Source organism: Spea bombifrons, chromosome 2 (genome assembly GCF_027358695.1).
Source record: "Spea bombifrons isolate aSpeBom1 chromosome 2, aSpeBom1.2.pri, whole genome shotgun sequence".
In the NCBI taxonomy this organism is placed as follows: Eukaryota; Metazoa; Chordata; class Amphibia; order Anura; family Pelobatidae; genus Spea; species Spea bombifrons.
In genome coordinates this window covers 45,653,065-45,681,004 of record NC_071088.1, presented here as the reverse complement: position 1 = coordinate 45,681,004, position 27,940 = coordinate 45,653,065, and the positions used below count along the sequence as shown (strand labels likewise).

Sequence of the window (27,940 nt, the reverse complement as noted above, 5' to 3'; positions counted from 1 at the left end):
GCCTTGACCCCTTTTAGGCATTTTAGGGGTTAATGCTTGTGGGGGCCAAAACAAAAAGCAAAAAAAACCCCAAAAAAACAAGATTATGGGGACCAAATCACAATCAGTGATGTTTTTAAAGAGCACTCACATTAAGACATAAAAAACAAAAAATTATTTATTTAAGGTTATAATATTATTTTTTTAACATTTTACTGTAATAATTTATTATTATTGTTTTATATAGCACCATCAAATTCTGTAGCACTGTACAATAGGTGGACAGGACATAACAAGTAGTATATAACATAACAATTTGACTTACAGAGAAAATTTCTGAACACTATAGAGTAATTCATTTACATAGGTTATGTATAGTTGTCATAGGTTGTGAGGTTAAACTGGGCCTACCTGTCCTGAATGAAACAATACATGATTAGTAAGGTTAAACTAAATGAGAGGGTAGGACATTATGACTGAAAGCTATATAGCAAAAGTGCAAAAATTGTAAAAACAGGAAAAAAACTGCCTTATTCTTTAAGCGATTTAGTTATGAAACGTCATTGGTCATGAAAGGGTTACAGCTCTGCTCAATGTGTTGCTGTTAGGCTTTCACTTCACTATGGAGGGTGGAGGAGGAGTTTGCTGCCTGCGAAAGTCACGTGCAAATGAAACTACAACTCCCAGAATGCATAGTTACACAGCACTGCTGTAGCAAGCCCCAACCAAGACATTTCAAGCTTTTGGGGGTAGTTATTGTATTGGGTCAGTTACTACCCTGACTAGAGAATGAGGAAAGCCCACCCAAGGCAACAATTGTAATAGTAAATATGTTTTGCAGCCTTATCTTTTAGTACCATGTGACTACAGAAGTCAAGTGACCTGCTGATATCGCGCAGGTACTGTGGCTGGATGGGAGCTGGCTGCACACTCTAAAGCTTTGCTATGGACCGGGTGAACTGTAAGGGTCTGGTGGGACCCCTGGTGTGGTCAACTGTGGCTGGGTTGGGGCTTTTAGTGACAGTACTGCTGATCAGGACTTACACCCTTCCTGAGAGTGTGGGGGTCTGGGAGAGCGAAGGAGCCCCAGGAGCTCAGCTTGGGGAGGATGAGAGAAGACTACTGACAGAAACTCTGAGAGGTCAGTGGATCATAAATGTGCACATAAACCTGTAGTAAAGAATCCCATCAGTCAGAGCATGATGGTACTTATAATGTCAGTAAACTATCTACCATAACCGTTCACAGTGAGTGTATGGTTCAGTAAACTTGGTCTGACATTAGTTTGTGTGTTTTGTGTTTTTTATAATGGAAGATGTTATAGTATAGGCAATATAACTAGCACATGTGGAATGCTCTCCGCTGTTCGTTTTTATCAATGTTTTTATCAATGTTTTCATATATGCATACATCTCTGGACAAATCAATATGAATAGAGAAGGCATGGTTTTTGAAAGGGTTGTGGTTATTAGTGGAGCATTTATTACACTTCGGACTAACTGGATTCATTCATTTACCTGTGATATTAAGAGACTTCAGGTATGTAAGAAAGTAACGTGAATGGTTTAGTGTTCTGCGTAAACAAATAGTCATGAAAGCTATTTTGTGCTAGATTATCCCTAGAAGGACAGCCCGCTATAGAAGAATCCATAACAACACCTTTACTATGGGTGTTGCGTACCCAAAAGCCTAGAGCCTTTTTTTGTTTTATGATATGTCTGTTTAGCTATGATTCCCGTTTTGTTTATCTTTACTGAAATTATTCATCATGTTTGAAGGGCAGATATGGTGGCAGGAAAGTGGTCCAATTAAACTCGCATGTGCCCCGGGGTCTAAATAGCATGCAACGTTCAGCAGAGCCATCAGGTGCAAGGAGGTGCATCCAGCCAACTGCATCCCCTGACTCTCTGTTTTAAACTCTATGCCAGTTAATTTTTTCACCTTGTTGTTTTTGGCTGATATTGTACTGACTTCTAGGGGCTATTAGTCCAGCAGGCAGTTTTAGAAGTAGACACCATCGTCTTTCCCAGTTTTTTATGTTTTTCGTAACAGTTTGTTTACTGGCGCTGTAAAATCACTGGAGGTCTTTGATTCAGCATTCACCGCCATTGCTACTCCCAACCCTACCCGCTGCCTCTTTCCAGACTTCCAAACACGGTTGTCCCAATTTGGACATCTGAAATGTTGAAGATATGTATCGCAATCTCATATATGTATTCCTTTTCATGTTTTTTCTAGGTGCAATTCGCATTCCCACTGTCTCTTTCTCGGAGGATCATCAGAACACCACAGCTCTTGCTGAGTTTGGAGAGTATATCAAAAAAGGTATCAGTTCATTGCAAACTTAACTTGTTTTTCTAGTGCTCTCAATCCATACAAGCATACGTTTGGAAAAGTAGTAAAGACTACGGAAGAACAAGAAACTTCTCTTGATTTATTGTGTTTTCCACAAAAAGTTTGTTCAGGTTATTCTGTAGGTTGTAATAATACAAAGAACAGATCGCACCCAAGTATGGGGCATTTTTTGTTTATTTGAGGTGCTCAATAATCAGAATACGATCTTCAGATGTGAAAAAGTTATTGTCCTAATAGGAAACTCATCCCAGAGGTTCCAGAGCCAAGTCATTCCACACTGAAAAACCATCTCTGAAGACATTCAGAAAATAATGTTGATTCGTATCAGTCTAGAGAATGTTAAACATTAATTTTTATGGCTTTCTGACTCCAAAGATATATTAAGATAAATTAAACGGTCTATATAAAATGTAGTAAAAATTTGACACTTTTGTCAATCTTCCAAGCAGAGTCCATCCAACTAAAAACTGATAAAGAGCAAATTGTAAATTCATTCAGGTCAGCGTCAATGACTGCCATCACGACGACACTGAGCAAACCAGGGATTCATGGTGGAATAGCAAGGTGGTACCACTGCTTTTTTCAGAATAGGTCATTTCAGCGTTCTGGAACAAAGTTCTATGGACAGATGAGATTAAATTAATAAATAAAACTATGAAACTGTATTTGAAGAGTTGTGCACACTGACCACTCCTTTGTACCATGTGGTGTTGACATTCTTTTACAATGGCCCGAGTTCCCTCTATTTTATCTCCCTCCTTTTGATCTCCTATTGAAAGTGCTCTGGGAATGTATCATGGTTAAGGCCGCTGATTTTGGCTATTCCTAAATGGACATTTGAGCTTCACTTTTTAGCTGGTATGTGGGGAGCCCTTTTGCATTGTTTTGTTATGTTGAAATGTTTTTTAAAAAAAGGAAGACACAAGGCCATCAAGCTTAACCTTGCTGTTGATCCAGAAGAGGACAAATCACACACATTGATGCAATGCCCAATTACGCTCTTAAGAAAAAGGTCAGAGAAATTTTTCCTGACTGTATCAAAAATCTATCATTAAAGGGACAGACTAATATCACTGGCACTCCTGCTATAGAAAAAATGCATATCAAACTACTCTCGGCATATAATACATTCTTCCAACAAAAGAAACAAATGAAAGCCCTTACCTTACACAGAATTTGCAGCCATTCTTCCTCTATGATTCAACACTTCTTGTCACCGATTGGGTGTTTGAAGCTGTCAGTCTGTGCACCGAGGTCTAAACAGATCCCTGTGCTGTCCACAATGTGAATGACAAGTTTATGTTCACTGGTAACTTGTTGAAATTGGGGGCTGGAGTTTCCCTTTTTCTAGCATTTGTGATACAATAATGAATTTTCCTTTTTTTTTTTTTTTTTACAATATAATTAAAATTCTGTTCATTTTTAGGCAACAAATGTATTTTCCTACCCTTATGGTTTGGAAAGAAGTCAAAGGTTTTGTGTTTAAAAGTGAAATTTGGTGCAATCTTTTCTCTTCTCTCTCTCTCCTCTCTCTCACAGAGCAACAGCAAATGACAATGAATATTCAGAGGTTTCTCATTCATTTTATCCTTCTTGTTATTGTAAATTCATACAAATGCACCAATTGGCAAAATGTGTTAAAATTAAATATGAATCAAAATACACAAGTCTAATAAAAAATATGAATTGTTTAGGATTTTTTTTACTCAAAGGCAAAATAGACTGAATGACAATGTAGAAATAAGTAGGCGTATTCCCGTATTCGTGTTTCGGACAAAAGATCGTTATTGTCCTCTTTGGTAAGCCGTACTGTTTTAGATAATCTATGATCTTTTTCCTCTTTCCATACCAGTTTTTCCTCGAGTGTTCTCTTCTGATTTAATTAAGCATGAGGTTGTTGGAGGCTATAGTCATCTCTTCACCATTCAAGGCACAGACAAACAACTACTGCCATACATGCTTCTTGCCCACTTGGATGTTGTGCCAGCTACTCACGAAGGCTGGGAGGTGCCACCTTTTGATGGCGGTGAGCTTGATGGGTATATCTATGGAAGGGGAACCCTCGATGACAAAAACTGTGTGATTGTAAGTGTGAAATGCAGTTTTATCTTATTATTGTTCTTGTTCATGTTCTATAGTTAACAAAAAAAAGGTAATCTGAACTTTATCCAATCACAGCCATCTTCTGGGGCTTACAGTGGAATTCTTGTTTATTTAGCTGTACACATGAATTAAAAATCTGTTGTGGCACCAACTGTCCAGTTTGCTGAAAATAAAAAGGCCTAATCCCACTTCACATGCAGGGATCAGTGATTGTGGTGTTAATGGTGGTTCTCCTAACTAAAAAAACACACAGGCACATTCATTTATTTAAATAGTCATTATAAGGTTTTTGGATATGTGAGTTTCCTACCTATAGTTTTTACTCTTGGGTAATTATGTCCGCCTACCTGTGCAGTATGTTGCTACTATAACCTACATGGGCTTTCTGGGCAGTCTATATGTATATCCTGTATAACCGCACTCTATAGCATAAATGTACTGTGACGGATATGACAAATATTCATTTTCACAAAGTCTGCTGCCTCCGTTTAGATGATGGTAATTTGCATATACTCCAGAATGTTATGAAGAGTTATCAGATGAATTGGAATCAATTGCAAAGTCCCTCTTTGCCATGAAAATCAACTTAATCCCAAAAACACATTTTCACTGCATTTCAGCCCTACCCCAAGAGGATATTTTGGGTCCATGGCCAGGAAACTCCCCAGACCTTAATCCCATTGAGAACTTGTGGTCAATCCTCTGTAAAATCTCCGATATAATATGTACAATTTAGTCTTTTTTTCAAGAGAGCTAAAAAGCTGCTGTATATTATACCAGAGTAAATATGTTTAAATATGCTGTAAGATCACTCCATAAGAGCGATTTTGTGCAGGGTTAAACCCTTTAGTGGCTTGAGAAGGGGTTAAAGGTTGTGTCTTTAGTCCCCACAGGGAACACTAGCATTGAAATGGTTAAAAAAAAAATCTTGAAAATATGAAAGTTACCACCCTGACAGTTTGTCTTAAATTAGATATCTTTAAATGGCTTCACTTGTCCATAAAAAGTATAGGTTCTCCTATAGTGTAAACTGTTCATAAAGTTGTTACCAATCGCAAAACTACAAATATTTTCCCAGCTTTCCATGACAAAATATTGTGCCCTGATTCCCAGTGCTCAAGAAGTTTATGCCAGTGATCACTCTCTTTCTAACACCTCTTTAGAAATACTTTTTACCATTGAAAATGTTTAATTACTAAAAGCTTATCGTTTACTATTGGTAAATATTGGTTTCTTCGATTTTTCCAGGGAATTCTTCAAGCTCTTGAATTCTTGCTGAAGAGAGGTTACAAACCCCGTCGTCCCTTCTACATAGGAATAGGACATGATGAAGAGGTAATGTGTGAATACCGACAATTCTGTTGGGAGTATGTTAAAAGCTTTAATATTACATGTGGACCCTGAGGGAGAGAATGGCATGCACAAAAATATGGATTTATTTATTTCAAGTTAGTTACATAAAAAAAAAAAATCTCAAAGCAGGAATTAGTGGGTAGTCGGGACATAACGAGAGGGATATGGTGATGTCCCTTACGGATCACTCGTATGACCTCGCATTGAATGTTCTGTATACTTGGAGGAAATTCAGAGAGTGCCACAAAGGGTTCATTGCTAAACCCTCTCAAATGCCTTTGTATAGGTATCTGGACACAAAGGAGCCATGAAGATTGTTGAGAAGTTGCAGTCCCAAGGAATAAAGTTAGCATTTGTGTTGGATGAAGGGCTGGCCGTCTTAGATGGTGTTATTCAAGGCATACGAAGACCTATTGCCCTGTAAGTAATTTGCTGCGCATGAAAATAAAGTTACTATTACAGATAAAATGACTCAACACTATGTATAGGGTAAAATGCCCTGTATAGACGAATCTGCTGGCTAATATGATATCAAATAATTTGAAAAGGCATGCCATGGTAAAGGTTTTAGCTTACGTTTAAATACCACTACAGATATATATCACTACCACTTTCTATGAATGTTAACTATAGTTAGAATGACAGGGCTTTTTATGACTTTGTGTTTCTGACACTGCTTTTTTTTCCGTTGGCTATGATGTTTATTATATCATAGGGTGAACATTTGGACATACGATTAAAGTTTAATGTTCCCTTGGACTTTGCCATTATCTAGCAAAATGTTAAGATAATGGTTAACCCTTATTCAAGAGAAACAAGGTTTAATTGTCTATTGCTCAGAAGGAGCATTTTCAGTATTCTGTAGGTAGAATACTTGCTTTGAAAGAAAAAGTAATGGATTTCATGTTTTGCTGTACAATTACTGAGAAAGTACCGTATTTACTGACACAACAACATATTTTCTCCTTAAAGGGATACCTGGTACTTCTGGTATAACTAAATTAAAATAGTTCCTTGTGAACAAATACACTGTAGAAATATCAATGTAGTTTAAATAAGTCCATTTAAAGATATAGTAGAACCAGCACATCAAGGGGAAAGTAACATGTCCACTTTGAGGAACATGTCTCATGGAAGCGTAGAATTTGATAGCAGATCCTTTGTATTTTCTTAGATTCAGTGTTTGGTGATTTCTTAGAATCAGAATAGCCATATGCCTATTCCATGCATGTTTAAACGTTCTTCACTGTATTAACCTCTACTATTTTTGCTGGGAGGCTGTTCCATGTGTCCATCACCCTCTCAGTAAAGTAAACTAAAACCCTCTAGTTACCATTGTTAATACTAGCTGTAGTTTTACGCACAGCCTCTAGTCTGGTTGTTGTCAATGTGTAGTCACTCACATTGACTTCTATATCATCATCGACATCCCCAGGGTTGGAACGACAGAGAAAGGTTCTATCACTTTGAACTTGACAGTTGACAGACAACCTGGCCATTCCTCCATGCCTCCCCCAGAGTCCAGCATTGGGATCCTCTCTGCAGCCGTGTCCAGGTGAAATCACACACTATCCTAAGCACACTCTACATGCCATTCTTTAGTTTGTATTTTATGTCTTCTAAAAAGCATGCCACCTGCAAATGACAAATATGTTATAGTTGAGTAGAGGTTCCTAGGGATCACTAGGGATATATGGGGGAAAAAAAAGACGTGAAGCTCCTCCACTCAAAGAAATGGGAATTTCTGCTATGTAAGGTTCTATGCCTCATAGCCCCCTATTTGCCACTCTGCCCTCAGATATGCCTAATAGCCCCCTATATGCCCCCCTGCCCCCCAGACTTACCAATGTATCCCCAGACTGCTCCCCGTGCTTCAGACTCCCTGGTGTCTAGTGGAGGCGGCCAGTAGACGTCTGTGCGACGCATGCAGACAACCTCCACTGATACCCGGCAGTTGCATCTCTCCTTATTTAGTTAAGGATGTGGAATGGTGTGATGGAGTCGGGAAGAGACTTTTGTGTTTGTTTGTGAATAATACATTATCCATATTCTGTTTTTATGAACACTTTAGATCACTTTTATAATTGCATAAAGATGCTCCATTTAGGTCATTCTTAAAGTATGCGCATGCTACACCACTTCCCAATAATCTAATTGCATTTCCCTCGCCACTGTACAGACTGGAGCAGAATCCTATGCCCAATATGTTTGGTGAAGGCCCAGAGTCTTCCATGTTCGAGCAGCTTGCTGGGGAGGTAAGGTCTAACATATACCTAATCACATAATGGAAATGTTATTCAGTACATTGTTACACTTTGTATTTTGCAAACTCTACTAAAATAGGGCACCTTTCTATCTTTCAGTTTGTCTTCCCATTGAATGTCTTGATGGCAAATCTGTGGTTATTCTCACCAGTCATTAGCAGGTCAGAAAAAAAAAATCTTATCATAAATGCATGCTTTTCCTTTAAAATGTTTGCCAAAATTAAAATAAGGATTTTTAAATTTAGGATTCTGGAGCGAACACCTTCCAGCAATGCCATGGTTCGCACAACTACCGCCCTTACCATGTTTAATGCAGGAATCAAGGTGAAATTAGTCTTCTTGTTCTGTCATAAAATTCCTCCATTGTGAAAATAGGGGAACTGTCATTATGATGAATTTACAGCGATCATTAGAGCAACCGTTTATATTGATTTTCAGACTTTTTTAATGTGAGGATCCCTTTGTAACAACAAAGCGTATTTGGGAACTCTCACAGTGATGGTTTGTATAGTTTTGTAGGAGGCATAGAGTGTCCACATACACCTTTTTAGGTCTGTCTTTACTCTTGAGTCAATTACTGACCAATAGTAATTTATATGGTCTGTTCATGGGGCACACTAAGTTTCACAGATTGTACAGCAAGTAGGTATTGGTACAGGCCTGATGGGAAGATCTAAATGTCCCACTTACTGGTCAAGGAAGAGGAGGCATCCATTGGCACAGACTTCCTATACTATACTTTTGGGGTGCTCTGCAGAGCCTATTGATATTGAGCATCATGGGAATGGCATTGCACTACTCAAGGGATGTTTTGCATGGAGGTCTGTGACAATGGAGGAAAAGACCACAGCTCATATGACTTTACTAGGAATGAGTACCCCTTCCAGTGATAAAAGAGATACGTTTAGGCGGGAGAAATAGTCGGAATAGCTCTTTGAGGGAAAGGAGCTGATTGAAATGAATCAAGAAACTAATACTGCATAGTCTAGAAAGCCCCTGCTGCAAAGCTCATAACTGGATCTGTAAACTTTGGCAGCTTTTTGACCTCTACTCAACTATAACATCCCATACAAAAATAGAGCAAAGAACCATCGCCCATACATTAAACACAACGTATCTGCAACACACCAAATAAATATTTGGATTAGATACTGATACGTTTATTCTAAAACTGAAAATGTTCAGGAAACCATTGGATACTCAGAAGTAGTAAGCACCTAACATGCTTGACTGATCAGCCAAAACATTTCTTCATGAATTAGTAAAGGCTGCTGCTATTAACGTGTAAAATCCCTCCACTACTAATGATGTACCCAGGAGGTATGAAGGATGACATTAAGTCCTTTTAATCACCCTCCTGCCATGTATACCAGGCCGCACAAAGAAAGACGGTGAGCTTTTTGGCATGGTCCTTTTGGACTCTGCTGTACTTCTACATGCCTCCTCACAGTTTTCATATCTTTTTGTAAAGTTTTTTTGCTTATCAATTGGATGTTCAGAGTTATTCTGGTTTACCATGGAGGCCCACCAATGAAGAGTGCATATTAGAATATTTTGTAATTACTTTAATATACATTTGTTACCTGTAAGTAAGAAATAAAAAGCCGCTTGTAGAATAAGCTGCAGCACCGAAGTCCTACTGCCCTGTCTGAGGTTTGTTGTACTGGCATAATAAAATTAATTTAATTAACCAAAAACAGCACAGCTGCACCAATGATAATACTGCCATCAAGGTGTTATTTATATTAGTATTTATATTCTCTAGTTGCTACGCTCAGGAACGCTTAGTAACAAGAAAGTCCCCAAAAAAGGTCTTGATCCATTTATCAAAATTCAATAATGATATAGTTACATTTCAGTCATCCTTCCAGATCACCAAGGGGCTCCCCATGTCACTTTCGTAGCGTACTGTTACATCTTTTGCTGTATTAGAAAAAAAATTGGCTTGCCAAAGCTAGCTAATCCATACATGTTCAAAGAGGTTCTTATGTTTAGCCTGCTCAGACTTACCTTTGTTCGAAATATAAACTAGAGAAAGTGCCTTTCTGATGATATTGCTAAACTCATTAAGATGTTAATGGAAATGTAAGAAGAATCCTACAAATCTTGATTTGTAGCACATAGGTATGATGTCAATGGTGGAAAGAATGGCAGTCTTGGAGGGGTGGCTGGAGGTGCAGCACTTGGTCAGGCCTAGTGCAGCTCCACATAGCAGCATAGTGATGTACACAACAATGCTTTTAGCTGTATTATGATCCAGATCATGAGGTTCACAATCCTGACACACTCCCTTTATACTAATTATCATTGTGCTAGAAAAAGGTTGTAGAACCTTCAGCAGTCCTGTTTATAAATGCTCTGTAATAAATATAATAAATATATACTATATGTTAGGTTATTTTCCGGGTCTCCATTTCTGTAATTCAATTTAAATTTGAATATCATTCTCTTAGTGCTTATGTCAGTATCTAAAAAGAATATAGATACTCATTTGTAGGTTTAAGATACACAATTAATCCATTTCCTCCTTACAGTCCAATGTGATCCCACCCACCGCCAGAGCGACCATTAATTTTAGACTTCACCCTGCACAAACAGTAAAGCAGGTAAGAAAGTATGGGGGATTTCTTTATATGTCCTTTTTCCTATCCTATAAACATGTCCACCAAGGAGTCTCTTACCTTTTTGATACACCATTTCTATTTTAATATCGCCTGCTTTATTGCTGAATACACATATGTCACAAAGTTAATTCTTTTCTCTTTGAAATACAAGGCGCTTGACATTGTGAGGAACACGATCAGGGATGAGCGAGTTGTACTTTCTGTTGTAAACTCATTCGATCCCCTTCCAGTTAGTCCTTACGATGACGAGAACTTTGGATACCAAACTTTGAAACGCACCATTCAAGCTGTGTTCTCAGGAGCCCCGGTAGCTCCGGGTGAGTCCGTTTCTGAATTATTATCCAGATGTAAAAAAAATGAAAAAAAAGATTGTATTGAGATGTTGCTTTTTTCTTTTTTTTTTTTTTTTTTTTTTACAAAAGAGTCATCAAATAAATGATAAACATGTCGAAGGTGCAGGAGATAGGAGGGGAATAAGTAACAGAACATAATTCTGTTCAATAAAACTCCATTTAACTGCATTTTAACACCTTAGCAAAATGTGGTTTATTGAAGCTTTCTTTAACCCCTTCAATCCCAGGGGTTTTTGGTACCTCACGTCCTGGAGCAATTTTGCCATTTTTGTCGGTTCAGCGATTATTCTCTTTTGCTGCTAATAGTGTACCCATGTAAACTATATATTGTTTTTTTTCAAGGAGAGATAGAACTTTCGATCGAAATACGAAAATTAGAAAAAAAACACCTAATTTTTTTTTTTATAAATGTTCCCTCTGAATCCTCATAAAAGGCAAAGTGATGGAAAATCCCCTCCAAGTTTATCAATTCAGGTGTCCTGATTTCAGAAAAACCTAATTTATATAGCTGTTCCATAGTTTCCCAGCACTTATAGGGAACATACTATAAGCTGTACATTTTTTGTAGAATTTTTATGCTTATGGCAAATGGGTTTGGGGGTTGTGAACGGGGGGCAGGAGAGTTATACTGGGTAGATGTTGTGCTAGGGCAATGGGATGTAAGGGTTTTTTTATTTTATATATATATATATATATATATATATATATATATATATAAATTTATTATTTATTTTTTATATATTTTAAAAAAAATGGTTAAATATTTAATTATTATTTTTTTTTTTTTACAGTTTTAGAATTTCCCTTGCCATTCCAGGTGGCACATGAGAAGAAGGCTCCGCCTACCAGGTAGGGCAGGAAACACTATAAAAAAAGGACACCTCCCCCTTCCTCCCCAGTGTTGTTTCCTGCCCTACTCAGGTAGCGGTTAGGCTGAAGCTTACCTCTTCTTCTCTTTTTTTGTTTTCTTGGAGCCCCGGGGGGGCATCCTCTCTCCCGACACCCGGTAGTGGTCCCGGTGGATCCAGGGTGATGCGGCAGCCTCGGAGGCTGTAAACTCCGCGGTAATCGCGGTAACACGAGGCTCAGTCCTCGTTATACGCTGCCCACAGCCCAGGGGGCTCACTGGGACGTACATCCCCGGGCTCCGGTTCTCTCCGTCCCGGGGAGGGGGAATCCTCAGCGTGCGGCGGCAGGAGAGCGCTCCGGCGCGAGCAGTTTTCTTTAAGCCGGCAGTGCCGATCTCTCGGCACCCGGTTTTATTATCTCCTCTCTGCTATTACTCCGGCTTCCGTCCGGGGTCACGAGAGGTCAATTGACGAGGAATTTCCGGATGTGACGGTTTCCGGGCCTTGGCGCCTAAATGCCTCTATAAAAACGCCAGAATGGGTAAGATCTTTCCATGCTCTTCGACCTGTACTGTATTATTGGATTTTTTACTCCTCTTTTTTTGCCTGCCTGTGCCTGAGGACTGTATATTGCCTTTTCAAGTAGGTGTTTTCTCTCCTAGTTTAGAGAGAGATTTCTATGGCCTATTCCATTGCTTTCTGATGTTATAATTTTTGTGTTTTCTCCTCAGTTATGTCGGACAAAAATCCAGACATTCCTTCTGAGGCCTCCCCACATAGGAAGTCTGTGGGGAAAACGAAACATAAAGCCTGCTCATCCTGTAAAAAGACCCTACACGATCCTACGGCCAAAATGTGCAGCTCCTGCTCTCGGCCTAAAGATGTTTCCAATTCAGAATTTACCTCCTGGTTGAAGGGGGAGCTGCAGTCCACCTTTGACTGTTTTCGTGCCATGGCAAGCTCCGCTCAGGGGCCGGTGTCTCAGCATCATCTTTTCCAGCAGGGTCCTCCAAATGTTCTACCAGATACCCTGGAAGATTATTCGGCACCCTTTTCTGAATACGACTACAAGTCTAATGACCCCCAGTCTTCGGATGAGGAGGGGGAAGTTAAAGAAGAAACCTTTTTCTTCCCAGTCGAAGAAACAGGGAAGCTAATCTCTGCAGTCAGATCTACTCTAATTCTACAGGATGATATACCAGTTTCAAAACCGGATCCTTTTCAGGGTCACTCTAGGAAGCCGCAGACCTTTCCAGTTCACGACTCGCTTTCGGCCATAATCACGGAGCAGTGGAAATATCCGGACCGGAGATTCTTCACGTCTTCCAGAACCAAAAAGCTGTTTCCCTTTGATGGCAAGAATTCTGAGGCCTGGGAAGTCCCGAAAGTAGACACCGCAGTAGCCAAGGCTACGAAGAAAACAGCCATTCCGATGGAGGACGCGTCCCACTTCAAAGACCCCATGGACCGGCGGGCTGAGAATGCCGCCAAGAGGGCTTTTGAGGCAGCAGCGGCGAACTTTCGTCCAGCCATTGCAATAGCGTCAACTTCTAGAGCCATTAAGATCTGGCTCCAACAAGCGGTGGAAGATCTTGCAGCTATCCCAGGGTCTGAGCAGGTCGCAAGAAACTTGTCCGACACCTGCCTAGCTATTGACTTCATCTCCGATGCTTCCATTGAATCTGTCCGTACATCTGCTAAAGCTACGGCACTTTCTGCGGTTTCTAGACGAGCGCTCTGGCTCAAGTCGTGGTCTGCAGATAACGCCTCTAAACACAAGCTGTGCAGCATTCCGTTCCAGGGGAACCACCTCTTCGGCAGCGACCTTGACACGATTCTAGAATCCACCACGGGCGATAAGCACTGGTTACCTCAGAGGAAGGGACCACCGCGTTTCAGGTCCAATTATTTCAGAGCTCCAAGAGACAGGGAGTCCTACAGGCCCTCAACACCCTATCAAGAGTACCAGTCCTTTCGGGGTAAACCCTACGCAAGAGGCAGATTCCAGAGAGGAAGAGGCAGAGGCAGGGACGGCAAATCAGGAAAGTTTTGACGCCAGCAGGTTTCAGGTAGGGGGCAGGCTATCCGGTTTCCTGCATGCCTGGGAAGAGATCACCTCAGACCCCTGGGTTCTTCGCATCATCAATCAAGGCTATGCTCCGGAGTTTACTCACCTACCTGCCCAGCGATTCCTGCTGTCCATGCCTCCCACAGATCCTTGGAAAAGAGCGGGATTCTTCTCCACACTCAACAACCTTATTCACGAAAGGGCTCTGGTCCCGGTGCCTCTTCAAGAAATAGGAGAGGGAACTTATTCCCACGTCTTTGTCGTACCAAAACCATCCGGGAAATTCAGACTAATAATTAACCTACAGTTGGTAAATGCCTGCATCAGATACAACAGGTTCCGGATGGAATCCCTGAAGTCCGCCACGGAGGTTGTTTCATCGGGGGACTTCATGGTCACTATAGACCTGCGAGACGCCTATCTACATGTCCTCATCAGGGAAGACCACCAAAGATTCCTCCGTCTGGCCGTTCCACTACCTCAAGGGATTCGGCATCTTCAGTTTCGGGCGCTTCCCTTTGGAATTGCTTCAGCACCACGAATCTTCACAAAACTCATGTCAGTCGTCGTGGCCTTCCTGAGGCAAAGAGGCATAAAGGTGGTCCCATACCTGGACGATTGGCTCCTGATAGCAGCTTCGGCATCATTGCTCCAATCTCATCTAGAATTTTCCCTCAGGACGCTCCACAAACTGGGATGGTTAGTGAACCCCCTAAAGTCAAAGTTTCTGCCAAACAGACGTCGGTCTTTTCTGGGAATGATCCTCGATTCAGAAGTACAGAAGACGTTTCTCCCGCAGGACAAGATCCTAAGGTTACGGGAATTCACACATACAGTCCTGCAGTACAAGTCAGTGTCCCTCAGATCCGTCATGTCCTTGCTCGGTCTCATGACTTCCTCCATCCCGGCGGTTCCCTGGGCACTGGCTCACGCAAGACCCCTTCAACAATTTTTACTGGATCACTGGGATCGCTCCCAGACATCCCTATACAAGAAGGTCCGGCTTTCTCCCCTCGTTCGGGAGTCACTCCGTTGGTGGCTGTCAACCAAGAATCTTTCGCAGGGTCTCCCTTGGCAGACGAGAGATTGGGTGGTAATCTCCACCGATGCCAGTTTGACAGGCTGGGGTGCTGTCATGGGAAGCCATTTTGCCCAGGGATCCTGGTCTCCCCAAGAATCAAGCCTACACATCAATTTTCTAGAACTACTGGCGGTCTGGAGGGCTCTAAGGTTCTGGTCTCCAATCCTGCGGCACAAGTCCATCAGGATCCTTTCAGACAACATCACCGTGGTGGCCTACCTTTCCAAACAAGGTGGCACCAGAAGCAGACGCCTGCAGACCCTGACTGCTCAGATTTGCAGATGGGCGGAGGTCAATCTCTGCACACTCTCTGCGGTTCATATCAAGGGGTCTCTGAATCAGGAGGCGGATTACCTCAGCAGGAAATCAGTACCTCCAGGAGAATGGTCCTTAAACAAAAAAGTCTTCGCCCTCATAACAAGGAAATGGGGCACTCCTCAGATAGACCTGATGGCCACGCACCTGAACGCTCAGGTAAAGGAGTTTTTTTCTCTTTCACCAGTCGGTCATCCCCGATCACTGGAAGCACTCTCGCAGACCTGGGATTTCGACCTCGCATACGTTTTTCCTCCGCTTCCCCTTATCTCCAGAGTACTCCGGAAAATTCGGGGAAACCCTCAAAAAGTCATCCTGGTTGTTCCTTTCTGGCCTCGCAGGATCTGGTTCTCGGACCTTACCACCTTGTCCATAGACGAACCTTTGCTTCTTCCTCAGGTGAAGGATCTTCTCATTCAAGGTCCTGTTCTCCACCCAGATCCATTCCGATTCAACCTCTCTGCATGGCTTCTGAAAGGGAGATCTTGTCCTCCAAAGGATTAGCTGCATCTGTGGTGAACACCATTCTCTCCAGCCGCAAAATTTCTACGGCCACCAAGTACCAAAAGGTTTGGGAGACATTCATCGCCTGGTGCAATGTGCATGAAGTATCCACTCCATCTATCCGCGAGGTGCTGCACTTTTTTCAAGATGGCTTTGATAAAGGATTTCAACCTGCTACTATCAAGGTCCAGATCTCAGCACTGAGTAACTTCTTGGATTTCAATCTGGCTTCTCATCCGTGGATCTCCAGATTTTCTAAGGGAATGTGTAGACTTCGCCCTAGGATCCGGCCGTCGGTCCCTCCTTGGGACCTTAATCTCGTATTGCATCAACTCACCTTGTCTCCATTTGAGCCTCTAGTAGATACCTCTCTTAAGCTGCTCACCTACAAGGTTGTCCTCCTCGTAGCCCTCACTTCCGCTAGGAGGGTGAGCGAACTCCAGGCTCTCTCCAGAGTTGAACCTTTTCTCAGGATTCTGCCGGACTGCATTATCCTTCGTTTGCCTCCAGAGTTTCTCCCTAAAGTGGTCTCCCCTTTCCATGCGGATCAGGAGATCGTCCTACCTACACTCTGTCCGGATCCCAAGAATCCCAAAGAACTGGAACTCCATTCGCTAGACCTGCGGAGATGTATCCTGTCATATCTCTCACGTACGTCGGCCTGGAAGAAATCCGATTCTCTCTTTCTGTCCTTTGCGGGGCCCCGCAAGGGCAGATCAGTATCCAGGGCTTCCGTGAGCCGCTGGCTTAAGGACGCTATCGCTTTATGTTACGTCTCCGCGGGAAGAGTACCTCCCTCCGGCCTGAAGGCTCACTCGACCAGATCCGTCTCAACTTCCTGGGCCGAACTCTCCGGGGTGTCTCCGTCTCTCATTTGCAAGGCAGCGACCTGGAGGTCGATTCATACGTTCGTAAGGCACTACAGGCTGAACCTTCATCTCTCAGACGAGTCTCAATTTGGTCGTCGTGTCCTTCAGACTGGAATCCTTCCCTCCCTATCTTGCTAATTCTTCTCATGTGCCACCTGGAATGGCAAGGGAAAGAGAGAATTCTTACCTGGGAATTCCTTTTCCTTGTCCATTTCCAGGTGGCACACTTTTTCCCCGCCCATTAAAATTTATTGGTTTTGCTATTATTTGTCTGAGTCTTTCTTTTTAACCACACTGGGGAGGAAGGGGGAGGTGTCCTTTTTTTATAGTGTTTCCTGCCCTACCTGGTAGGCGGAGCCTTCTTCTCATGTGCCACCTGGAAATGGACAAGGAAAAGGAATTCCCAGGTAAGAATTCTCTCTTTCTTTCACAAATATGGTGGCAATGATTTAAAAGCAATGCTGGTTCTTGCTGATATTGGAAACTTACAAATCAGAGTCTTATGACACATTGACATTTTTATTTTATGACTGGAAAGCTACCGCGAGCAACGTCACTGTTTTATCATAATGTAGAAACATTGTTTCTTTTTACAGGTGTATGTGTTGGAAATACTGACAGCCGCCATTTTGTGAACCTGACTGACAGCACCTACCGATTCAGCCCTGTAGTTATGAAACCTGAGGATATAAGCAGGTAGGAAGGTACTTTATGGTTACTTAGGGCGACGTATTCTGACATAGTGGCGCAACTCAGTGAAATGTAGGGCTGCAACAACGAATCAATAAAATCAATAATAATCGATAATGAAAATCGTTGACAACGATTTTCATTATCGATTCGACTAGTCGAATCGATTTTTATCGATTATAAAAAGAGGTTTTTTTCAGAGCAAATGCTCTGAAAAACTCCTTTCCTTATATAATCCGACCTCAAACAGAGATCGGATTATAACACTAGAATCCAGATCCCCCGCAATGCTGCAGGGGACCTGGATTCCCCTCACTGTCAGCCGGTGGGTGTCCGTGCGATGCGCACAGACAACTTCTGTCTCTCCCCTCCACTTCCGCTGGGGCTTTTACGATGCAGCGCCAGCATCACATGATGTAGAAGCCCCAACGGAAGTGAAGGGTAGTAACGGAGGCCCCCACCGGCTGACAGAGAATCGAAGTCTCCTGCAGAGGATCATCCTCTCTGTCAGCTGGTGGGGGTCTGCGCGATGCGCACAGACAGCCTCGGTTACTCCCCTTCACTTCCGCTGGGGCTTCTATGAACTCTGCCTCCTGTCAGCAACAGAGGTTCAGAAAACACCAGGGAGTCGGGAGAGAGGCAGATCGATGTATGGGAGGGGGAGGAGGCAGAGTGATGTATGGGAGCCACCCTCCCATACACCACTCTGCCTCCTCCCCCTCCCATACACCACTCTGCCTCTCTACCCGACACCCTGGTGTCTTGTGAACCTCCCGTTGCAGACAGGAGGCAGAGTGGTGTATGGGAGGGGGGAAAGAGGCAGAGTGGTGTATGGGAGGGGGGAGAGAGGCAGAGTGGTGTATAGGAGGGGAGAGAGGCAGAGTGATGGATGGGAGGGGGGATGGAGGCAGAGTGGCATATGGGTGAGTTATAGTGGTGTATGGGGGGTATAATGAATTTCAGGGTAGCAGAGTGGTGTATGGGGGTATAATGAATTTCAGGGAGGCAAAGTGGCATATCTGGGGGACTTAGAGTTGTGTATGGGTGTATAATGAATTTCAGGGAGGCAAAGTGGCATATCTGGGGGAGGTAGAGTGGTGTATTAGGGGTATAATGAATTTCAGAGTGGTGCAGGGCATTTATGGGGGCGGAGTGGCATATCAGGGTCCACAGTGGCATATAGGGGGTATAGGGCATATCGATATTAGGCATAAATGGGGGGCGAGTGGCATATTGGAAGTTATAAGGCATATCAGGGGGCACAGTAGCATATAGGGGGTATAAGGCATATCGATAGTAGGCATATCAGGGGGCATAAGACATATCTGGGGGTAAAAGTTATATCAGGGGGCTCAGTTGCATATCACTGGCATATCGGGGGCACAGTGGCATATCAGGGGGCACAGTGGAATCTCTGGCATATAGGAGGTATAAGGCATATCTGGGGGCAGAGTGGCAAGCTGGGGGTCAGATGTCCATAACTGGGGGCAGTTTGGTAAATAAAAGAAAATACAAACAAGGCTTTTTTCTCATAGTTTTTATTAAATATGAAAAATAGTTAACATATGAATTAATATTTACTAATAACTTTGTATTAAAACCTAGCTTGAGAAACACTGTGTTTGGGTTCTCGTAGCTTTTATTATTATGTAAAATAAGAAGGTGAATAGAGAGAGGCCATTGTGATAAAGAGATGAAAGTGTAAATTGTGAGTTTTTTATTACATTATTTAAAATTTTAAAAAATTGCATTTTTTTATCCTATTAATCGAAAAAATAAATCGTTAGTTGCAGCCCTAGTGGAATGATTATAGAAGACTCTTTCACCTTTAAGACACATAGCCATGGGATATGACGTAATATTCAAGCACTTAGTTGTGAGGAATGCGGCTGTGGAGAAGGCCCTTGGTGTTCTGCCTTGGGTCAGCACTCGAGGTAAACACAACTGGTAACTTCACCTGTGTGCCAAACAAATGTACACATGCACACTTAGAAAAAGGCAGAGCCTTATCCCAGTGGTCTCCATGAGGTAGTAACAGAATTAAAGGCATAACTCTCAAAATGTTCACCCCTTCAGAGGCGAAGTACATTTTTACCATATGCTTTAGTAAGCAATAATAGGAAAAAAAACACACACTTTGTAGTTCTTACATAAAGCATCACTCAACGAGTTGCCAAAATAAAACCAAAATTGTTGAGAGTCCTGATTTTGGAAATTTGGCTAATTTAGATAGAATTTCTAAATTTTTCTGGGAAATACAGGGTCTCAATTGCTTTTGGATTTTTAATTTTGTGTGGTGAGTTTGTAACTGTAATTGTGAACAAAGGACCCATGAAATGCCGTATTTGCTCGATTACAAGACAAGGTTTTTTCCAGAGCAAATGCTGTGAAAAATACCCCTCGTCTTTTAATCAGGGTCGTCTTATAATCAGACCTCAAATAGGTCTGATTATGAGACTAAGATCCAGATCCCCCGCAGCGATGCAGGGGACCTGGATCCTCCTGTGTTATGCCCCCCCCCCCAACTTACCGGTACTTCTGAGTCCCCGGTGCTTAGTCCGGGCTGCGTGTAGAGCTCTACGCGATACAATCGCGTAAAGCTCTACACGCTTCCCGGACTAAGCACTGGGGACTCAGATGCAGGGGACCTGGATCCTCTTGTGTTATGCCCCCCCCCAACTTACCGGTGCTTCTTAGTCCCCGGTGCTTAGTCCGGGCAGTGTGTAGAGCTCTACGCGATTCGCGTAGACAACTTCCGCTCAATCGCGTAGAGCTCTACACGCTGCCCGGACTAAGCACCGGGGACTCAGAAGCAGCGGTAAGTTTGGAGGAGGGAGTGTTAAATGGGGGGTATAAGGCATTTCTGGAGGCAGAGTGCTCTGTGAAATGCCTTTTAACCCCTTTAATGCCACTCTGCCTCCAGAAATGCCTTTTAACCCTCTATACGCCACTCTGTCTCTTTAAATGCCTTATACCTCCCTATATGCCACTCTGCCCCATAATATGCCTTTTAACCCCCTAAATGCCAGAGTGGCATATAGGGGTATAAGGCAATTCTGGAGGCAGAGTGGCACATATGTGGTCAAAAGGCATATCATCGGGCACAGTGGAATATAAAGGGTTAAAAGGCGTATCATGGGGCACAGTTGCATTTAGAGGGTCAAAAGGCATATCATGGGCCACAGTGGCATATATGGGGTATAAGGCATTTCTGGGGCAGGGTGGCAAGCCTGGGGGCAGATGTGCATAACTGGGGGGGCAGGTTGAAAAAAAAAGGAAATAAAAACAAAATATTTTTCTCAATCATAGCTTTTATTAACAAACAATTGTTCATATAGTTTACATGAACTAACATTTACTGGTAAAACTTTTTTCCTATAGGGTCGTCTTATATTCAGGCTTTTTTTTTTTCATAAGTTAATATTCAGATTTTGGGTGGTCGTCCTATAATCAGGGTCGTCTTATAATCGAGCAAATACGGTACACACAGAAGTGTACATTTCTGAAAAGCAAGGAGCATCCCCGTAATCACTGCCAGATAGCCTCTGCACTTTTTCCCACAATGCTTCTGCTTTGCTTAGGATATTTTGAACAGGTTATGTGCAATGGCAGAGATATTCACCCAGCATTCTTCAGCTGCATCTCCAGATTACAGAAACATGCCCATATATTGGCTTTCTTGGGCCTATGTCACACTTGGAGTGGAGCATCAGCCTTCAGTCCAAATAGCCCTAACACCAGTATATGTTTTTGTAAAACTTTTTTGGAAAAAAGTTAGAATGTGCCTTATTTTGTACAGTTAACTTGTGAGTCACCTTTAGAGGGCATTGGTCATTATCACTAAAGGGATGAAATCTGCGCAGCTTCCCATACATTATATGACAAAAGTATGGGGCCACTGTACCATTACACCTATATGAGCTTGCTGGACATCCCATTCCAAAACCATGAGTATTAATATGGAGTTGCATACCTCCTTTCAGCTAGAACAGCTTCCACTCTTTTGTTAAGACTTTCCACAAGATTTTAGAGTGAGTGTTTGGATATTTGTGAAGTCAGACACCGATGTTGTATCCGAAAGCCTAACTTGCAATTTGTATAACTAATTTATCTGAGAGGTGTTCAGTGGAGTTAAAGACAGGACTCTGTGCAGCCCCACACGAGTTCCTCCACACCAAACCCTTTGTCTTTGTGGACCTTGCTTTGTGCACAGGGGCCCAGTCATGCTTTGAACAGAAAAACACTTTCCCCCAACTGGTGCCGCAAAGATGGAAGCATACAGTTGTCTAAAATGTCTTTGTATTCTTTAGCATTAAGAGTATCATTCACTGGAACTAAGGGGCCTAGCCAAACCCCGAGAGACATCCCAGACCATTATACCTCATCTACCAAACTTTACAGTAGGTATTAAGTGTTCCAGTAGGTAGTGTTCTCCTGGCATCCACCCAGGTGCCACATTTAAAGTTACTGGGCGCTCCATTCTACTGCCAATGTTTGTCTATATAGATGGCATGCCTATGTGTTTGATTTTATATACATATTCGCAATGGGTGCGGCTGAAAAGTATTTGTGTCCACATACTTTTGTGAAGAACCTAAAGATCAAGTAGGGGAGTATTTTGTTATGAGGGCAGACGTTTATGGAGGAGCAGTGTTATGTAGGGCCTTACATGTTGGTATATTTGAAATTTAAATTCTTAATGTAATATGGAGCCAGTGGAGGGTTTTTACAGAGTGGGGAAGCAGAAGAAGAGGGGATTCTTGGGTGAGGAATGGGCGGATGCTACTGATGTTATTTTAGGTGCAAGCATCAGGATCTGGCGAGGGACTAAATGTGAAGGATAAATGAGAGGTTTGAGTCCAGGATGACCCCAAGGCAACGGGCCTGGTTAGTGGGAGAAACAGCCGTGTTGTTAATGGTGATAAGGAATTCACGTACCAGGCTGGAGATGGAAGGAAGCAAGATAATGAGTTCAGTTTTAGAAAGATTACATTTCAGGTAGCGTTGTGACATCAATGGAGAAATAGCAGACAAGCAGTTGGTAAAATGGGACATGAGAGATGGAGAGAGATCAGGAGAAGACAAGTAGATTAGGTTATCATCTACATGTAGATAATACTTGAGCCCAAATTAGTTGATTAGTTTGCCAGAGATGAAGTATTAAGTGAGAACAGCAGGAGGCCAAGGATTGATCCATGGGGGACTCCAACGGAAAGTGGAAGAGGTTATGATGTCTTGTGAGAGAAGCTGACAGAGAAGGCTTGATTAGACAGATGTGAGATCCAAGAGAGAGCTGTATCTCGAATGCTTGCAGAAGAAAGTGGTGATCAACGGTAACAAAAGCAGCAGAGAGATCAATACAAACCAATTATTTCAAAAAGGGAGAAAAAGGGCCAAATAATCTCCATAAATATATATCCCAAATATAAACATAATAAATACATAAGTACAACTTTTATATTTGATGCTTTTACTTTTACTATTTCACATAAGGGAAACTGAAATCTCTGGTAGAACGAGAATCAGTGTTTATACTTAACCCCATATGTGACCACTAAGTGGCAGTGTCGGGCCAGAGGATATTTTATGGGATTTATTAAAAATCTATTCTTGTCTTTACATTTATTTGGAGTGTTGTTTGCTGAAAATACTCAGAAGACACAGTGTTGGCGTACGGTTTGTAAAAAATATTTTTAAAAGAAAGGAGGGAATAAGAACTTTTGATTTGTGTGTAGGCAGAAACCAGGATGATTATGTCTTGTAATGTTAGATCTTGTTATTACCACACGTGTTTTATAGTAAGAGGTGAGAAGGAATTGTAATGTTGGGCCACACAAAGGCCCTTGTTATTTTGTACAGACATTTCTGTTTATTTTCACCAATGTATGTATTCACACAGAATCCATGGACTGAACGAAAGAATTTCATTTGAAGGATTTGAACGTGTTGTGCAGTTTTATTTCCAGTTTATTCAAAATTCAGATTCAGACAAGGTACCCAGGTCTCACCGTGCCACCCACGAGCTGTAAGTCTGCAAGAGGAAAGACTGAAACCATCTAACCTGCGTTGAAAGGTTAAAACATCTGTTAGGCTGCTTACATTATACCATGCAATACCAAAAAAAGCAGCAGTCTAAAAAAGTTAATGATTTTTATCTGCTTATCATTCTTATGGGTAACTAGAATAATGTAAAAGATTTGGCCATCAAAACAATACATAAACAAAAAAAACTGTGGAGATCCACTGGCTCAGTCGATAATACTGTAGTAGAAGACAGTTATTCTCGTTACAAAATGTATTCCATTCACAAATGTAGGTACTAAGAAAATTGCCAAACATTTTAGAAAGTATGACCTATTTTTTCTTGTATGAGATTACTTAGCTACTAACATACTCTATATACCCTCCAACATTTGTGGTGCCCGAATGGTGGCGGCTTTGATGGGGGGGCAGTCAGATTCAGGTCCTTAAAAGGAGAAAAGTAAAACTTACTGCTCCTTGTGAACCGTTGAAGCATAAATTCAGGATGTGGTGTCATATTCTGACTGTACACGTCAATAGGTCATGAGGCAGCCACATGAGGTCTCTAAAGTCTATGCCGCAAACACACCGACCACAGTTGCTCCTACAGCTCAGTGGGACAGTCACAGGTAAATCTTTGATTACCCTAGTTGGCCCCTGATTTTCACTGCCTAAAAAAATTGGCATTTGGGAAATTTTAAGACATGAGAAATAAAAGTGTTGTCACGTCGTCCATAGTGGCAGTTGCTACAAGTGAATGTTCTAAATCTGTTCCTGTAGCAAACCTTACCTCCTTACAGAAGTCCTGTATGTGTTAGTGTATCCATGAGTCTTCCATTAGCGAGGAAAGCCTCACATTTATTAGCTAAACCACAACAATGTACATAAACCTATTTTTGGTTTTATTTATTAAATTCTGCATTTATTAAAGTAGAAAATACACACTCAAAGCAAATTTTTTATATATATATATATATATATATATATATATATATATATATATATATATATATATATATATATATATATATTAAAATTCCCTATAGCAATACTGCAGAACTGCCTGGGGGAAAAGAGTGTCCTTACACTTTTACACTCAAAGGTTTTAGAATGACAAGTATGCTGTATCCCGTTAGTATGATATATAAAATCATAGCTGTACAATGACCATAGGCAGTTATGAGTCTAATTAAGATATAGTTTGATGCCTATTTTATTGCAATCATTAAATCTATTGTTACTATAGTAACATTTCAGTTGTGACCCGAACAATTATTTTACAAATTTGCTTTTTAACTTTATTTGGCAATTTGTGTTTGCTTTTATGAAATGCTGTAAAATAAAAAAGTGACATGAATTTTTATTTTAATTAGTGCAAACAGCAAACCAGAAGTATAAATAAAAACTAATATAACAAATCTAATACTATTTAAATTGTTTTCTGTGAATAAAGATTTTTGTTTCTCATCCGTTATTCTATTTTATTTGTCTGCTTCGTAATCAACTTAATGTAGGTATCTCTCCAGAGGGGGCCATGATCTATGCATGCTTTTGTTCCTGGGGAAACTTGCTGAACATAAGATTAAACTACCTGAGTTTGCAAGTGTGGCTGTGTGTTTCCAGGTGGTTACATTTTTACTTTTTTTTTTGTGAATTTGGGGTGCTATAGGCCAGCGACCCACCAGGCATTTGCCTGTTGTGCCAGATGACCAGGCCTGGTCAGAAGTCACTATAGCACTGTATCAAGAAAAAAACTAAGCATTAGGTTAACGTGGTCCTTTCCCATTATGGATCAATATTGACCCGTCACAAAGTTGGCTTTGAAAAAAACATAGAATTATATATCGGGCATTAAAACTCATATATACAACTCAAAATATTATACATTACAATTTTGTAATATTTTGATTAAAAATAAAACAGACATACTTAACACATGATTAATAAACTCAAAAGGTGTAATAATAACACTATTAGTTAAGTTCTTTGGGTGACTTAGTATTAATAATGATCTCCCTATGCAAAAAAACAGAACACCAATGGTCACTGGGAGGCATAAGAATTACTACATTTAACGGCCTGAGATTAACATTAATATGGAATTGGAAGGGAACCGCTGTACATGGATCAGCTGTCCCTGCTTTACTGAACATTATTTGACCGATAACTCCTTTAACCTGGGATTACTATGAGAACCATTACGGAGTCACTATAATGCCATTTTTATGGTCTAATAAGGATTTAAGAGCCTCAGGGTTCAGCCGCTTAGTCCCCAGGTATGGTAATTAGTCTAGAGAAACGCACACTTTTCAGAATGTGACGATAAGAAAGTACGGGGAATGATGCTTAGCACAGTAAGACAAATGAACAGTATTAGCTTTGTACAAGTAGTAATATGTAGCTCATTTCAAGAATAATAGTTCAAAACAGTAGTTAGCGTAGTAAGGGAAATACCTATTGTTTGTGGGAGACAGAAATAGATAAAAGCTGAGTACAAAGACACGAGTGCACACAAACAAGACAGGAAAAGGATAGGATATGATGTGTTCACAGGTGCACAATTCATTACGCTCTGAACTTAAAGTGCGAGTCCTCCATTTCTGCGAGATACGATTCAAGAATAAACTACACATCATAGAAACACCAGCAGATAAGTTATACAGACATTCCTTATTGTCACATCAGCATACCTAGGAACTTTCTAAACGAGCTGACCCTGAGACGCTTGGAATATTAACCATTTAATAGCCCATTGACAAGATTTTTATGTAGTGATGTAGCCAAACGTGTTAACCAAATGGCTCTAATACCGGTTCTCATGGGAACATTGACATCATTATTAAAAGGTTCACTTAATTCAGGGCTCGACAAATCACAGGTCGCCATGGCAACTGAGAATTTTGTCCTGGCGCCTAGGTGTTTGTCAGCCTGTTACATCCCCAAAAAATGCCCCCTTGTTGCCACAATCGTGGTGATCGCGGGGGCGCAGCTGCTGTCTGCCCAGATGTCTGGGCAGACCAGCACAGCCACCCCGAGCCTTTGATTCTGTAAGTTGAAAACGCGATTGCCGGCAAATCAGCAATTGCGTTTTCAGCTGCCACAGACAGCTTCAGGAAAGGGGGTGGGGACCTGACACAACATCCCCCTGCTGCCTGATCGCTCCATGAGAGTGACAGTGCAGCGTTAACCTCTTCAATGCAACAATTGTGTATGACACATTTGTGGCATTGCAGGGGTTAACATTTGTCCCCCACAAGCTTGTGGGGACTAAATATCAGTCAATGATGTGCTCCAATGGAACACCAGCATTGAAAGAGTTAAAAAAAAATATATCAAAAAAAAAAAAACTGCACTGACCTGAAAGTCCAGGGTGCTTCCAGGTCAAGCGCTGTGAGTTTAGTAAGTGGGCTGATGATGATCAGATCACTCCTGACCAACTGTTAGTTTAAAAAAAAAATCCTGGCTCCTAACTTTTTTAGCTTGCGCCTAGATTCACAACAAATTTGTTAAGCCCTGACTTCATTAGACCATAACATACTGGTAGCAAAAGTAGCTTAAGGCTACTTCCTCTTGTGGTATTTCTCCTATTAACTAAACTATCTCCATTTAAGTATTTAAATGCTTCTATTGTATCCCCCCTGTCACGTCTTTCTTCCAGGCTATTTATGTAGGCTCCTGAGGTGCCCTCTAAATGACTGGCGCCCAACATCTTAAGCCACGGTGCTGGTGACAGTAGACAAACGTAAATAACCCAGGGGAATACAGTTTTATGGCAGGTTACTCAATGGGTTGTCCCCGATAAAGCTAGAATGTCTGAAAACACAAGCCATATGGAGGTTAACCCTTCATGTATCAGAACCAACAATTCATACCCTGCATGACACCTACTTTGCAATATTTCAAGAAAAAACTGGAACGGGGTATGGGAAAGTGTGCTAAGTTTGGAAAGTTTGCAACAATTACCTTTATCACACGCCATTTGTTTGAGGAATACGATGCTTCTATATTAACCCCTTCATGACAAAGCCCGTACATGTAGGGCTCACAATGCATTGTTTTTAATGGGTTTAAGGACAACCCATTGTCCTTTAGGGGGAATTATAATAATACTAAGGATCAGTTAAAGTTGAATGTTCTGTATGATTTATAAACCTATGAACTATAAATAACCGGAACACTGTTTCTCTTTCTTAACCTAGAGAAGTCATCAACATTTAGATGGTTCATGTCAGTCTGAATTCGTATTGTTGTTAAAAGAACACGCCAGACAGAAATGACAATGGGACTGCTTCCCAGTTTCTGATTGGCCGTTTCAAGTGGTTAACAGTGGCACAAAAAAAGAATGGTCTCTCTATCAGCCTTGTTCCTTCCTACATCCCTTCTGTTACAGTATTATTAAGATTAGGTGGTGCTTATTGAGCATTTCATGAGCTCCAACATGAACCACCCGCATGCATGCACAGAAAATGCTTCCATTGACTTCAGCAGAAGTGCTTTCATAAAACTGATTGCT

General features: G+C 41.5%; 1 protein-coding gene across 2 annotated transcripts; it reads left to right on the top strand.

The window, feature by feature from the left end:
* The first annotated feature begins 680 nt into the window (after positions 1–680).
* On the top strand, positions 681–23,631 carry PM20D1 (peptidase M20 domain containing 1). 2 transcript variants are annotated; one of them, XM_053457712.1, is made up of 14 exons: positions 706–1,120; positions 2,218–2,304; positions 4,187–4,419; positions 5,686–5,772; positions 6,077–6,210; positions 7,226–7,345; positions 7,970–8,045; positions 8,154–8,215; positions 8,300–8,378; positions 10,589–10,660; positions 10,830–10,995; positions 17,313–17,412; positions 23,306–23,467; positions 23,586–23,631. In XM_053457712.1, the coding sequence occupies exons 1-13, from the start codon at positions 925–927 to the stop codon at positions 23,433–23,435; spliced, it is 1,542 nt and encodes a 513-aa protein (XP_053313687.1). In that variant the 5' UTR covers positions 706–924; the 3' UTR covers positions 23,436–23,467; positions 23,586–23,631. The 2 variants fall into 2 exon arrangements, with proteins under 2 accessions (XP_053313686.1, XP_053313687.1); XM_053457711.1 differs by lacking the exon at positions 23,586–23,631 and having other exon boundaries at positions 681–1,120; positions 23,306–23,573.
* Positions 23,632–27,940: the final 4,309 nt, after the last annotated feature.